Raw genomic sequence first — 15,905 nt, 5'->3', positions numbered from 1 at the left:
ACGCGCCGCGGCCGTACGCGGAGCCCGCGCGCGCGTCCGACGCGCCGTCCAAGCTGCTGGCCGGCAGGATCGACCGCCGGGTGGCCGCCAGTCACCGTCACCACTGGTGGGACGACGGTTTCATCAGTACGTACGTGCAGACGATCAGTGCGGACGACGTGCCGCCGCAGGATCAACCGCGGACGTCCTCTAGGGCGATCGGTCTGCTGCACGCGGTCGCGGCGGTAGACGACGCGGACCTGAGTTCGGATGCGGTTGCCCCGTCGTCCGAAGACCTCGGCCTCAGCGGCCCGCGCGAATCCAGTCGGCGTTTGCGGTTGCTGAAAAAATTCAAGACGAAAATTGCATCCGTTCAAAAGATTTGCAAGTCCGTCTTACGCCGAGGCCACAAGAAGAACAACTGCAAAAACGTGATCCGTGACGAAACTCGTTAAAGATTGCGCGTATGGTTGTTATAATAATATTACTAATATTCATAGTATGGCTCAGCAGAACTACTACCCGGGGGTGGGGCCCATTTCGAGTGTCCGTATACTGCACACTCATTATTTCGAAAAGTTTTAAATTTTTTGAAAATATTGTTTTTACATATATACATAATTTAATTACGTAGTCGTTCCGATTTATTATCGTTATCATATTTTTTTAAGTTTTAAGTTATGAGTGGTTTATAAATGAGTTTTAAAGTAGACTTTAAAGCATGTTGGAGTATTTTTTATGTGATTATTTTTGTGTCTGTGGTTACCTTTCGATACAATAAAAATTCCTCAACAATTAATTTTGAAGGTTGTTTATACAAAATAAAAAATTGAAACTACTTGGTACCTATTTTAAGATTTTATTTTAAAATTTTTCTAGATTTTAAATAATTTAAAAAATACTTTGTGCTAATTACTGAAATTGCTAATTTATTGAATTTTTTTCAATTTATATGTATATTATATTTATTTTATTGTTTTTGTGAAAAAGCGACGATTTTGTGAAGCCAGAAATGTGATTTTTTAATCGACCCGAAAATCAGCTTCATATCTGTGACTGTCACCGTCACTATAGATCGGCCATCGGTCAAACCGAATTGCTGTGAATTCTGCCATCGTCCACACTGATTGTCTCGAATCTTAAAGAATTAGATTACCTATCAACATTTATTAATATCAAGAACAAAGAATAAGATCAGCCAAAATTAATAAAAACAGAAACATTAAATGCAATTTCTTAATACAGCGTGTAAAAAACAAATTTGAATTCTTTATAGCTTAACTCAATGTATTATTCAATGTAAATTAATTTAAATAATTTCTTTATTACTTTTAGGTTCGATTTTTATCAGCAATAAACATTAATATTAAAGCCCACCGTTCCATTAAATATGCAAGTCAAGTTTTGAAATTTAGATAATACTCTCTTTTTCTAATTCCTCTTTCAGTCACCAAACTAATATTATAAAAATTGACTAGAATAAATTACTTAATATCAATAAAGAATTTTGATATATTTTTTTTGGGATATAATATACAACGCTTCCGTAATCATGTAAGTTTAGTTTTGGTGTTCATACGACAACCTCCCCCCCTTAAATGTATGTAAAATAAAAATAAACTTAGAAATGGATATTGACAAGTTTCATAAGAATACACATTGATAATAATTAAAATATTACAACTTTTTTTGCTAATAAAAAGCACGTAGCTCTCTAAATTTACTAGCTTATTTTATAATACAGGCAATACCCTTTCCACTTGCCAAGTTAAAATTACACGGAGAAACAATAAATTTGTTAGTGATGTTACACCGCATCTTATTTCCGTCTTTTAAACAACAAAGCTAAAATTTTCTTTTAGTTTAACCAATTTTGTATTGTTAATTTTAAAACTAAAGCGAATTGATAAATTATCAAACTTAAAGGTTATATTATCTGTTACCAAGGACGCCCATAAAAAAATTCTCAAAGGGGGATAAAATTGTAATTATGTCCATGAGATAGGAAAGGGTTTACAATTTAACATTTAACATTATACTATTATATTTTATATTTCAAACTGGAAGATTATGAAAAAATATTTATTTAATTAATTAACCATAAAAGTAATTTATTGAATTTTAATTTGATTAATAAAATAAATTTATTAAAATATTAACTTACAAATAAAAATTGTAAATTTCTTTTTTTAATACCAAATATATTTATTACTTCTTCTATGTATTCATTCGTTTTATCATCAACTTTTTCCCTATGTATGCTTATTATGCATAATCTATCAAGTCTATCTTCACTCATTGTAGATCTTGCATAAACAATTTCTCAACATTTTCCGGGGAGGGGGCATGTATCTCCCTTGCCCTCCTCCATATGGACGCCCTTGCCTGTTATCTCCGATTGTATTTTATGATATTTGGTTTTTAAGCGAATAATGAGTATGTGTAATACTAAATTAAAAAAAATGCTCATAATCATAAAATACAATTAATAACAGAAATACGTTCGATTTAATGGCTAACTACGTATTAATAATTTTAATAGATTATTTTATTTTTATTAGAAAAAAATTATATAATTTTATCATTTATAGATCATCTTAATTTCATATTTACCACGATAATCGTTGTTTCCACTCTTATACTTTATTTGTAGTTTTTTTATATCTATTTGTCTGTTATTAAATTAATAGATATTATAGTTATATAATAACCCATTATACCCACATGATCATTAGTATGCATTTGTACTTTGCAGTACTGATATATTATAAAAGAATGAAAGATAATTATATAATAGTCACAAAAAACTAATAAAAATCGTTGGTTTTTATGTTATGTGTTCTAAAATGTATCATGTGCAACGCGTTTAATACGCGTAATTACTAATTATTGTCTTAATACGATCAGTCCAACAGACCTTTGACATAAGTTATAAGTTTATTATTTCATATAGGTATAAAACATAATAAAAATAATAATAATAATAATAATGACAATAACAATAATAATAATAATAGTAATACCAATAATAATAATAATAATAATAATAATAATAATAATAGTAATACCAATAATAATAATAATAATAATAATATGTTTTCAACCGGTATTATATATACTATAGTTGTAAAATATGGCAGCCATCTACAATATCTTACAGTGTCTGTAGGTTATTCTGGTCCCCGTGGCTCGACTTTGACGTAACAGCCGTCAGCCAGTTTGAGCGTGGTCAAGAACATAAGTCGCAGTCGATCCGGCGTCGGGCACCTGTCGGACGGCAGGAACCTGTGATGACGAACCAACGTGGATATGACCGTCTTCATCTGGAGCATCGCGTACTTGATACCAACGCAGTTCCGGGGTCCGGTGCTGAACGGGATGTATGCGTACGGATGTCGCTTGCGATAGGCTTCCGGCAAAAAGTTATCTGGATTGAACGTCTCCGGTCCGTGGGTCGTGTCACCGTAGTACTGTGGACTCGAATGCAAGAACAGCGGGCAGATGATCAGTGTGACGCCTTAGAAAACACATATGTAAAGTGATATATTAATCTTTTACTGTAAAATTAACGTATTTTTCGTTTATCCACGCATCGACTTTTGTATGACGCGGTTTCTATCCGAAATTTAATAACAGATTCGATTTTTGTTTCTACCAAAAAATAATTCTGACATAAATCGTTTGACTGCAATTTATTTAGTTCTTAGTCATTACACACATATTAAAGTGGCGGTTTTTTCTAGTAAAATAATTTTAAACCCGTTCGCGGTAATCGGTCTTATGATAAAATTAGTTTTTGAAATTACTATTTTGTTGAAAAAAATCAAACCCTTTTTAAACGTTGGCAAAAAATACATATGAGTATGATATTTATTATTTTGGTATCCCCCTCAGCTCCGGGTTGATAATCGTCAAAGTGGCGGGAATTCGATTAAAAACGATATTATTTTTTTTTAAATATCTTTATTTGTTCAACGTTATCTATACGAGTTTTTTAAATGAATATACTACAGACGAAAAGTTAAGTTATCTTTCAATGTGTAATTGAATATAAACGGGTTTTCATCGTATACAGAAAATCGTTTAAGAATTAAGGGTCGATATAATTAAGCTAAGCCCAGTGTATAAAGTCTATCCGAATAGTTTGAACTGCAGTGTGTTTATCTATATTCTATGCAATAGGACTCTTCTAAAAAAATATATATATATAATTTGTAATACAGTTTACAAATAACATTACACCCTGTAAAAGATGCAGCAGCGTATAATACGTATTATATCGATACCGTCACTTATTAAAACGTATATAATATGGCATACCGGCTGGACAAAGGTAATCCCCAATCATCGTGTCTTCGGCCAGGTCTCTGCCAAACACGGGTAGCGGAGGAAAAAGTCGGAGCGTTTCTTTGATCACTCGTTCGAGGTACTCCATCTGAAGCAAATCATTGTATGTGACCATTCTGTTACGATCTCCGTTCGAAAATATCGATTCCAGTTCCTTGAACACCTGTTTCATACATATATAACAAACGAACGTGTTTGTGAATTTGTGCGCAATTAACACGTGCATCTCATGTCAGATGTCCACGGGTGTAACTAGGTTGTTATAAGTTACCTAATCGGGTGGTGGGGTGAACTTACTAGTTTACGATACACGCGTATACCAAAGTTGGGTGTTATATATCGTATAATCATATACACGGTTTTCCTTCAAATTTTAGATGTTTTCGATATGAGTTTATAATCAATTATCTATGTATTAATTATTTTAAGAACAACGTTTTTAAAAGTTCAAGCACGTCCCTACGGCCCTTACTCACTAGTTATTATATACAGTATATACATGGCACTTTTTAAATATATATACATATATAAATATACAGTGGCGTCGATTACTATGTGTAAGTATCGCGGTTGTAATACCTAATTTTAGTATAAATGGTTTCGAACTTTCGTGGCGGATGATCATAGGTGTAAATTTGGCTTGTTAGATGGGGGGGGGGGGGGGGCTAAAATTATAAAAATAGAACAGGTCCGCGGAAGGCTTCGCCCCTGCACTCCCTAAGTATAATTTTTACAATTTTATTGTAACATTTATTTTAGAAGATGTATATAAATACTTCAAAATTATTGATTTAACAGAAGCATATTTTAATATATTTATTAATTATTAAATATAGATATATTTTCTATATTACCTAATTTAACATTATTTATTTATGTTCATCTGCAAAATTCTTAAGAATAGTTTCTCTGTTAATATTTTTGGTATCGCTTTTTTCTATGTACAAGATAGACACCTGATTGAATCTATCTTGTGGCATAAATGTTTGACACCATGTTTTTATCCGGCGCATAGCAGAGAAACTTCTCAGTTCTCTCACACGCGGAGAAACTAATTCGTAATGTTAAAGCTATTTTATACAAATAAAACAAGTTTGGGTAAATATTTTAATGTAAAATAAGTAGGACTGTAAATTTCTAGGAAAGTGCATTTTTTTTTTTTTTTTTTGGTGACTGTGAAATGTAGCTTTGTAAGTTCATAATTTGAATTATGTAATAACGAATCCATTTATGAAACTTTGCATTTTTTTGACGTTTTTAATTTTTTAGGTAATTTTTTTTGTATTTTTAGGTCATATTTTCCTTTTTTAGTTCATTTCCCGGTATTTTTAATTAAATTCCGTCAATTAACATTTTTAAAAACCTAATTATTAACAAAACAAATACATAAAAAAAAAATTTTAAAAATATTTTAGGTGAATAGTATCATATAAAATGCAAATTAAATCAAAAACTATTTTAAGTGTATTTAATACTATAATTTTTGGAATTTTATATTGAATATTTTGCATTTTAAGTGCATATTATTTTCATTTTTTTTTGACATTTTTAAAGTTTTTTAGTGTATTAAATTTACAGCTTTAAAAATGAGTTTCAAATTATCTGCTGTTAATTCTTTCGAAGTACCATATATTTAGATTATACAATTTTTAGCGACAGCCATTTCAGCTTTCGATGAATTAACAGAAATACTTAACAAGTTCTAAATAAATATTAAATATAAAATTAGATATTAATCAATATATAAAGTATATGATTTTCATAAAATATTATCGCTATATTTACTTTATAATGATTAATAAAATAAGTACTTTGTTTAAAATGTAGATTGAAAAAGTCGTTGTTATATAATATTAACGAAGCTCAATCGTTCTAATTTTATTAAAAATTTACAATATAAAATTCATGCATGATGCATGAATCTTAAACGTTCACATAATACATACCTATCGGATATCCAGTTTAGGAACTACATAGTACATTTTATAATTTTCTTTGATGAAAAACTTAAAAAAAATATAGAGAGTTAAACACATTTTGGAGGGGGACTAAGTCTCCCTAAGCTTCCCTTCCTCAATTTACGCCTATGCGGATGGTGATAGTCCGTAATTTATAAGTATACACGTTATAGATATAAGGGTACATGCATTTTAGTGTAAAAAATTCACTGTTCACTGGTATTTTCAATCTAAAGTTTTATTTTTATGCAGTACCATTTGAAACTAACATTGGTTTCACTGTATATATATATGAATACGTATTTACCTTATTTTGTACGTCTTGATGATGAGCCAACATAAAAATCACACAAGCGTTCACCAAAGCAGTTGTTTCTTGTCCTCCTGTAATATATTTCACATATAAATTATGTATAATATGTATATTAAAAGAACGTTGACGTCTTTGCGATATTTATATTTTCGTGTACTACAATTTATTTTTTAATTAGGTATTAACTACTCATATTTAAATGTATATTTTAAACTTGTATTAAAAAATACAATTTTAGAACAGTGAGTAATAACCGATGATTATAACGAAGCATTCGTCTTCACCGAAGCAAAGTTATGAAAATATTACTTTAGGCTGTCCATAAAAATATTTTTTCAACACAGTAATAATAATAATATATATATATTGTCGCATCCACATAGTGAAATCACTCATTTCATGAACTGGATATTCAGATAGTGAAATTCGTCCAGATCGTAAATGTTGATGAAAATACATTATATGGATGTCCGTTTCGTGAAATGGACAATACCTATATCGTGTACTTTGTGTAATTATTATTTTATTATATAATGGTTCATAAACTATCATTATTCATTTATTTGTACATTATATTTTATTATATAAATAATTATATTTTAACAAAAATATTTTTATTTTATTTTTCACGATTGATTATGACATTGACTGTTACAAAGCATACTTTTCAATATCAATAAAGATAATAATGCTTTATCCGTGATCTCTATTATATGAGGCTATTAGAGAGATATCAAATTTAATTTCGGTAATTCCACATCCGATATCATATGAATGTTTCTTTATCGGATATTTGGATGACAGTTGACGGATACCTATGTAACTCCTAAGTTGTTCAAAAAATAACATTTAGTGAGTGTTTGTGTATAACACAGTTACTATTGTGTTTGCAGTTTATACGTGTATCTATTTATTATTTCATAATAAATAGGTAACACTCAATGTCAATAATCAATCGTGAAAAATAAAATAAAAATATTTTTGTTAAAATATAATTGTTTATATAGGTAATAAAATATAATATACATATAAATGTATAATGATAGTTTATGAACCATTATATAATAAAATAATAATTACACAAAGTACACGATATAGGTATTGTCCATTTCATAAAATGGATGTCCATATGATGTATTTTTGTCAAAATTCACGATCTGCTCGAATTTCACTATCTGGATATCTAGTTCATGAAATGAATGGTTTTACTATGTGGATGCGACATATATATATATATATGTTAGATTATTATGTAACGGCACGAGTAACACGTAAAAATTATACAAGACATAGTTGCCCAGTGGAATAGTGGCCCAGTCCAAACTTTGATGTACTGGTATTATATAGGTATTTACTACTTACCGATCATGACTGTTACTAGTTCATCTCGTATTTGCTCGAGAGACATTTCATGAGAGTTTTCCAGAAAAATTTTAGTGAGAGTTTCCGTATTTCTTCCAATGTCTTTGTTATCGTCAAAGTCTTTGTTCATGTCATTTTTACTTCCTGATTTATTTAACTCAACGATTTTTGCTTTGATTATTTCGTCGGTGAACTCGTAGATAATTGTTTGGCTACGATCGTGTTTTTTTTTAACTGACGAAAATTGGAATAATGTACTGCTCAAGTACCACGGATGCGTTATTCTATATTCCCAGGCCTGAAATTATAATAGATACATTAAAATATTTGTATAGGTACCAAAAAAACCGAACAAATTAACCACATGTAAAAGGAACAAAACAAATAAATTATCAAAAGAGTAAACTGAATAGATTTATTTCTTTATTACTTGAATTTATTGAATTAAATTAGATACTAAATAAGAAATGGTGTTTATATCTCTCATCGAACTTTAGGTATAACATTTTTAGTATAATTTGACATAATTTTAGAATTTTTTTTATATCATATAAAATGGTATAGTGTTAAGTGGATTATAAATGGAACTATAAATATGTTTGTATTATCATGATTATGAACATGATCATGTTTACTGCTGTCTACCTATTAAGTGTATTGAATTCCCAAATAATTAAAAGTTAATTATTAATTATTTTTGATATTTTTACGTAATAAAAGCAAAATTTTGATGTATATATATTACGGTAAAATTGCGAATATTTAATTATATATTATTATTAACATACGTGCATCGCTGTAAATAAATTTTCGACAAATCGATTTTTACCGCCTTTTTGAGCGTTGAACGTCACACCTAAAGCCGTTTTTCCGATCATTTCCATCGTTGCCATACTGATAGGAACACTGATGTCACATTCTTTCGATTTTGAATCACTATTGTCTCGGAGTATTTCAGCAAGGACGAGTGCTTCTTCGTAAAATATCGGTATAAATCCTTTTAATAGTGTAAAACCAAACCCTTTAGCTAACAATTTTCTGAAACATTAAACAATTATTATCATTTTTTAAACTAACGTGCAACATAGATTTGATTTACAAATAGATTTTGGAAACTAGCACTCATTATAATAACATCTAACCATCTAGGTATAATTACATTCATAAAAATAATTTAATGATTTAATATGATTTATCATACCTGTTTACTTTCCATTTCTTTATATCGTCAGTCGTAAATATCCCTTGTCCCATAATAGATTGTTGCAAGACATTATATTCTTTGGATTTTCTTAGAAATTTTGGACTGGTAAGAACAAATTCAATATCTTCGGGTCGTGTAAGAACAATGTATAAATTATTTAACAACCAACCTTTAAATAATGATTTTTCGTATCTAAAACAATATCACAACTTAAATAGGTAAGTTATTTGGTTAATTAGGAATTATTCGCGAATTCTTATGACTAAAACCATAAATATGATATATAATATTACATAAAATTATTATACATTTTTAATAACTGTTATAATTGTAATATTTTATCGGCACCTATTAATAAAAAGTTTTAATGCAAGAAGCAGGTATATTTAAATTTCAAACGACAATACATGAATACTTATCATTTATAAAAGCATTGTTTGCACAAAGAATGTTTTCAATTTGAAGTTTTATAGTAAAAAGAAAAAAATGAACATTTTCAGAAGGAAAATTCATGTTTATTTATTATTTTAAGCTATAAAATGGTGGGAAAGTGGGTAATGCTCTGTTGTACTTAAAGTGTCGAGTAAGCCACTGTTATGACCGTTATGGGTGTATTCAATTTTAATTTAAACATTTTTATTTTTACATTATAAATAATCTATATTTTAAAATTTCCACCCAATCAGAATGTAAAATGTGAAATAATCTAATAGATATTTAATAGGACCTATCCATTATTTATGTGATTTTGAAAATTTCAAATATAAGTTTTTTGTAGAATATTTCTCATTTATATGGTCGATTGCTCAATAAATTTGAGTACAACAAATAATAATAATTAAAAATTTACTAAAAAATTATGTTTCAATAGACTGTTATGCATAATTGATAATAATACATTAGAGTATAGTTTACTATATTATATAAGTTGTTTTATTTCTATACGTTATAGTAAAAGTATGGAACTCACATTCTGTATAAGTCTTGAGCGCTTTTGATTTTTTGTTCTGCTTCTTGTAAGGCCAACGGTAATAAACCTACTAGAAATGATCCTTTCGGGCCAGGTATTAGATTACCTAATATTCTGCGTCTTCTGCCTTTAATGCTTAATATAATTGAAGCAATTGCCAATACAGCTAAAAGCGTCGTAAAAATCGGAAGCCACATGTTTTCACGATTTACTGTTAAAAATAAATTATGTAATGATCTGTAGGTGATTAAAATCATAAATTTTTCATGTCGATATTTATAGATAGTGCTTAACTTATAAACAAAGTGTAGAGGTATTCTGATGACACCAAAAATTTGTTTCTGACTAATTTATTTACATGATGTAACTTCTTGCCACCCCATCACCTTTACTACACTCTTACAAAATATAACTTCTGTCAGTCTAGTAATGAAACTTCACGATAACGAACAATTTTTGATCATTTAGAAGGTTTTAGTATCATTTATGTTTTAAACGTCTTCTAGAGTCACCAAAGATGTTCAAAACAGATAAATTTTAATTTAGAGGATTGCGATAGTTGTTTAAGTTTGAGTGGAGGCGTATATATTGAGTATTGGTTACGTTTTACAGTGTTAAAAATTGAAATAGAGAGTTCATAATGGAGTGTATTGTTTCAGACATAGAAGGAAGCTTTGATTAGTTGTCGAAGTCATTTGGATCGAGATGTTTGGGCTTTATTTATATTTCACTTAGCTAAAATCCCTGAGTTGTAAACCGTATGACCACATCATTTTCAATAGAAGTGATTAATTTACATTAAGATATTTTAAAATGTAATTGATGTATCAGTTTCTCTGTTCCATTCATATGAGTAAAAGATTGTTTATGGTTCAGAGAAAAACAAGTCGCAGATCTATAGGAACCGTTGATTTTACACTATAACAGTATAATGTACATTTTAGGAAAACTGCGTTGTATGTATATTGTATATACATTATAAGTTCATTACAATATTATTTAATAATGTAAATTCTCGATTTTATCAACATCGCAAAGTCAGATTTTATTTATATATTATCGTATGTTATACTTATCTGAAATCATTATTTGTATTTAGTTTAAATTATTGAAATAATTCTGTTATTTAAATATGTTAAAAACTATTTTAATTTTCAGATTCTCAAAAAATAAATAAATAAAAGTCGAAGACGTAGGATCATATTAGCTTAAATGAAAAATTAATTCTACAAAAAAATAATTGAACATAATATATATATATATAAGTAACACACGTGAAGTTAAGTACGTCATATTTTATTCTATCTTTTATATAATTTTACTTCTATAAACATGCCCCTATACTCATGTTATGTGGTCATAATTATAGAACGTTACCGATCTTTAATATGATTTATTAATAACAGAAATTAATATTTAAAACTAATAAACGATTTTAATCTTAAAATTATGTCTAATTTTACTAGACAGTTAGTTATACTAAGCACAATTTAAAGTGTATTAAATTAAAACGTAAATAAAATACATGTCACTTTACGGATAACTTGGTAGCAATACTATTATGAGATGGCAATGATACTGCATCGGCTTTCGGCACACGTGCTTGTTACGATCTGAAAGGTTATAATTGTAAATTAAGTTATCAAAAATAATTGAATGAGGTGGATTCCGTGGTAATACAGAATAAATGTAATATGACATGCACTTTTTATTATATGCAATGTATAAGTGCGATGTGTATACAATATACATTATAGTAAAATATAAATACTGTGGTTAGGTTAGGTAGTTCACTACCATAAAATTTGAAGGATATTAAATCAAAAATTATGATTTTACTACTTAAAGAACGGGTTGGTACTGCGTTAATATTTATCATATTATATTTACTTACCTTAAAATATTTGATGTGCTGTGGAATATGTTTATTGTATACTAATTCAATATGTACTTGACAAAAAGTGTTTATCTCTATTTTTTGGCCGTTAAAAATATAAGCTTCTTATCCTCACTGAATAAATTAATTGTTTAATATTTATTAATTGCAGAGCTTTGTATACTCGAGAGTATGAACTGAAACTGAATAATTAAATTTGAGAATAATTTTGAAGTAAAAATTTAATTTAAATTACCATCACAAACTAGAGAGAATATTAATTGGATTCAACGATATTCGTAATGCATACCTAATAACTAATATTTAGTTACATAGTAGTTTTAGTCCATATGATGGAATTAATAATTATATGAGACAATTTTTAAATAGTTTATTATATTGACAAAAATTAATTTGAGCCGATAATATTCCGATTAAGTGTCTTATAAAATTCATCTTAAAAATATTGTTTACGATTAAGTTAGCACGCCAAATTATTGAACACGCCTAAACTCAACCAGTTTAAACATTAAAATAATACAATAGAAATCAATATGTACAGTTTTTCATTACAACTAGGTGTACGTATTTTGTTCTCGTAAATGTAAATCACACACAATCACAATGGTCATATTTACGATAAGGATCAAAGGTTTATAGAAGATGGCCTAATTATAAATAGTGTCAATAAACTGATTTTTGTAAATATGTTAATAGCCTATACATTTTGAGCATATTGAAAGCAATCAACCATATAAAATTTTACAATTTTTAGACTTTAAGTGGAATAGTTGATGTCATACTTTTAACTATGTGCACTATTACGTTTGAGAGCAGAAAAATGCTTAAATCTTCAGCTAAAAGTACCTAAAGGTTTCTAGTAACAAATTTGGTTAAATTTGTTTTTTTTTTGAGTGGTGAAAGTATTGAATTTTCAGTTTTTTTCAAAATAATAAAGAAACCCGAAGATATTTATATCAGTTTCAGAAAAACTTGATTTTTTCACTTTGTTGTACTGTATGTGTAAAATGTATTTTATCATTGAGCAAGCTACAGTAATTGATAAGTCAAATTGAGTAAATATCGACTTAAAATAGAATAGTTTAAACATAGGCTCGTACTATAAAGTGTAATACTACAAAAAAATAATTAAATGATTTAATTTTTTATTATTATTGTGTGTTATTTACAATCTGTTTGTAGCAACAATAATTAAATATGATTATGAGATTATAAATGAACTGTTTGACAAATGCTGATGTGACTACCTAAAAAATTAAAATTAATTTAAATATTTTGAAAATTTTATTGCGTATAGTACATCATAATAATAAAGATAAAGTTATTATTAATGACTTATTAACAAAAATTTTTAAGTTCATATAAATTGTATGTTTTGAATTATAAAAAAATATAACTAATTTCCTAATTTTTGGTTTAAATTTTTATTTGAAATATATAAAAATAAATGGCGTATATTTTGTATTTTTGAGATTTTTTAGGTTTCTTAAAGCTAAACTTACAAGGAAGTTTCTAAAATTTTTATGCCTCTCCTTTTGTTAATATTAAAATATTTACACATTTTTAATTACAAAAAATTAGCACAATTTCGTAATTGAAATCATTTTTTGTGAAAATTTGAACTTTGATTACTTATAAGAAAAAATTTGAATAAGTATTTATTTTTAAAATTTTTATTTTTTTAAATAACAACTTTTTACCTTGTATTTCATTTTCAAGATTTTTTACTCATAAACAAAAACTCTCAATAATTTTGAATATCTATAAGTGACACAAATAAATCAAAATATTTTTAAAATTCATAAGTTATTTCTAATTAATATTGATATGAATATTCAGAGAAAATTCCATATCCTAATGGCAATTTGTTTTTAAATAGGTTACAATAAAAAAAAATAATCTATTTTAAACTTTCTTCTAATGTTTTTGTTTTTCCCGATTATTTTGGAAAGTATTGAAAATTCAATTTTAACCTTCTAAGCCTCAACTAGATCCAATTTTTATTTTAGCGTGGACATAACAATTTCCAGACACGAATATTGTATTTTCCTCGTCCTAGATACACATAACAAGAAAATATGTTGAGATCTTCACATCAATCGATAAAATTTTAAAACTGCCGTCCATTCGTCACTAACTGCAACAATATCTTTATGTATGCGTACAGTTATACCTGCACTATGTGCGATAAATTTCCATTTGATTATAATATTTACAATATAATCGTGTAAAATGGAAATTAAAACACATACTAAAGAGGTTATAGGTTAGATTACAAAATACAACACAGAATGTTCATTGCACGTTTATACGAGTATGTATATGTGTCTGTACTATTTACAAAATATATCAGAACATAAATTAAATTATCGTCGTGTCTTAATGAAAGTGACGGTCATGCAAATTTAATTGCAATATTATAGACACAATAATTATAACGTTTATTACATTTATATACTATAAATGTTTTTCGTATAAATGTTTGGCCTATAGAATGAATATATCGACTTGTACTTACATATTATAATTATGTTCTATGCACGATTTTTACCGGTGTAAACATTTTTATACATTGCATAAAAATATATAGTTATACATTTTGCATTTATGAATCATGCTAGTGTATTTAAAACTTTCGATGATAACAAATTAGACTATTTTTCTTTGTTTTTCGGTAAAATCTGAGGATTAAATAAAATTTTGTTTGGTTGCTTTTAATATATTAATTTTAAGGCCATATTACAGTGTTATCACTTAAATCGTATTTATTGTTTTTTTTAAATTTAAGATACCATACACATTTTCTGTTATTGTCGTCAATTTGTATGTCATCCCTAAATTATTTTTTATTTAATATGAGCTCAATTATTTATTCGCATTCGAATTATAGTTATTTGTTATATTAGAGTTTGTCAATTGCTTAGGTCTAGAAAATTTTAGAAAAATTATAGTTAGATAATAATATAACAATTAAATGTAGCTAAACGTTAAACAAATAATTTTTACTACGTTAATATTTAAAATTTTTCTACCATATTTTGTAAATTATAGTTAACTCTTTTCTCTCATAATTGTATATTTGGTTGATTTTTAAATACAAGTGTGTAGAATTATTTTTTTTATATAAATATACATTTTTGTTTTAAAGTATAAATAATTTTTATTCTTGTATCTATAAAATAATTTTGGAATAATAATAATAATATTTTTTTCATAAAAACATCAAAATTAAATAAATAATAATAATGATTAATAATTAACTCTATAACTCTCTTCGAGAAAAAATTGTAAAATAAATGCTAATAGATAATTATTCATATAATAATATATTAATTCAAATAACTGTATAGGCGTATTTTTAAAATAAACATTTAATAGTTTATCATAGATTAAGCACAATTGTGACAAATTGTTTCCTTCAAAATGAAGGTTTGAGAGTTAAATTAGTTTGGTACGTTTAAGTACTATAAAAATAAAGAAAATTTTTACTTTTAAAATAGATTTAATGTATATTTTTAGTGCGTATTAGGTAATTTTTTGAATATATATTTTTTAAAGTTATACATCAAATAAATAACATTCCAAGTTGAAAGCAGAAACAGCGGTGAGTAACGTTGGGCGACAGACACAACCACATTGTAGTTGTCATTGCAGGTTTACAAACATTTTTGTATTGATTTACTAAGTATGTACTATTATATATATTTATATAAGCGTTGTCATTACGAACTAAATTGTTTTTAATCTAATTTTTAAATTCAAAGCGTGTAATCGTCTTTTCCGAGCATAATGAGATGTAAATTACGGCAGCGTAGATCACAGCAATTGGATCCACTCATATGCTTCGCCATACGATCTTCGCTTCCCTATTCCAC

At 27.5% G+C, this 15,905-nt stretch overlaps 1 protein-coding gene across 3 annotated transcripts in view; it reads right to left on the bottom strand.

The window, feature by feature from the left end:
- The window catches only part of LOC112593006 (deoxyribodipyrimidine photo-lyase), a 29,416-nt gene extending 17,070 nt beyond the window's left edge, over positions 1 to 12,346 (bottom strand). Inside the window, exons 1-10 of one of the 3 annotated variants that reach the window (XM_025337201.1) lie at positions 12,266 to 12,346; positions 12,028 to 12,212; positions 11,671 to 11,746; positions 10,134 to 10,344; positions 9,161 to 9,355; positions 8,748 to 8,997; positions 7,960 to 8,257; positions 6,592 to 6,668; positions 4,300 to 4,489; positions 3,056 to 3,496 (exon numbers count right to left, since the gene is read on the bottom strand). In XM_025337201.1, the coding sequence (XP_025192986.1) occupies positions 3,150 to 3,496; positions 4,300 to 4,489; positions 6,592 to 6,668; positions 7,960 to 8,257; positions 8,748 to 8,997; positions 9,161 to 9,355; positions 10,134 to 10,330 (1,554 nt within the window). In that variant the 5' untranslated portion in view covers positions 10,331 to 10,344; positions 11,671 to 11,746; positions 12,028 to 12,212; positions 12,266 to 12,346 and the 3' untranslated portion in view covers positions 3,056 to 3,149. Of the gene's footprint in view, positions 1 to 3,055; positions 3,497 to 4,299; positions 4,490 to 6,591; positions 6,669 to 7,959; positions 8,258 to 8,747; positions 8,998 to 9,160; positions 9,356 to 10,133; positions 10,345 to 11,658; positions 11,747 to 12,027; positions 12,213 to 12,265 lie in introns of those variants that run through there. The other 2 variants (XM_025337200.1, XM_025337208.1) reach the window with 2 other exon arrangements.
- Positions 12,347 to 15,905: the final 3,559 nt, after the last annotated feature.

Source organism: Melanaphis sacchari, unplaced genomic scaffold (assembly GCF_002803265.2).
Source record: "Melanaphis sacchari strain LSU unplaced genomic scaffold, SCAv2.0 Contig19_pilon_pilon, whole genome shotgun sequence".
NCBI classification, from domain to species: domain Eukaryota; kingdom Metazoa; phylum Arthropoda; class Insecta; order Hemiptera; family Aphididae; genus Melanaphis; species Melanaphis sacchari.
Note: the sequence above shows the minus strand (reverse complement) of the source record. Positions and strands in the feature narration are given on the sequence as shown.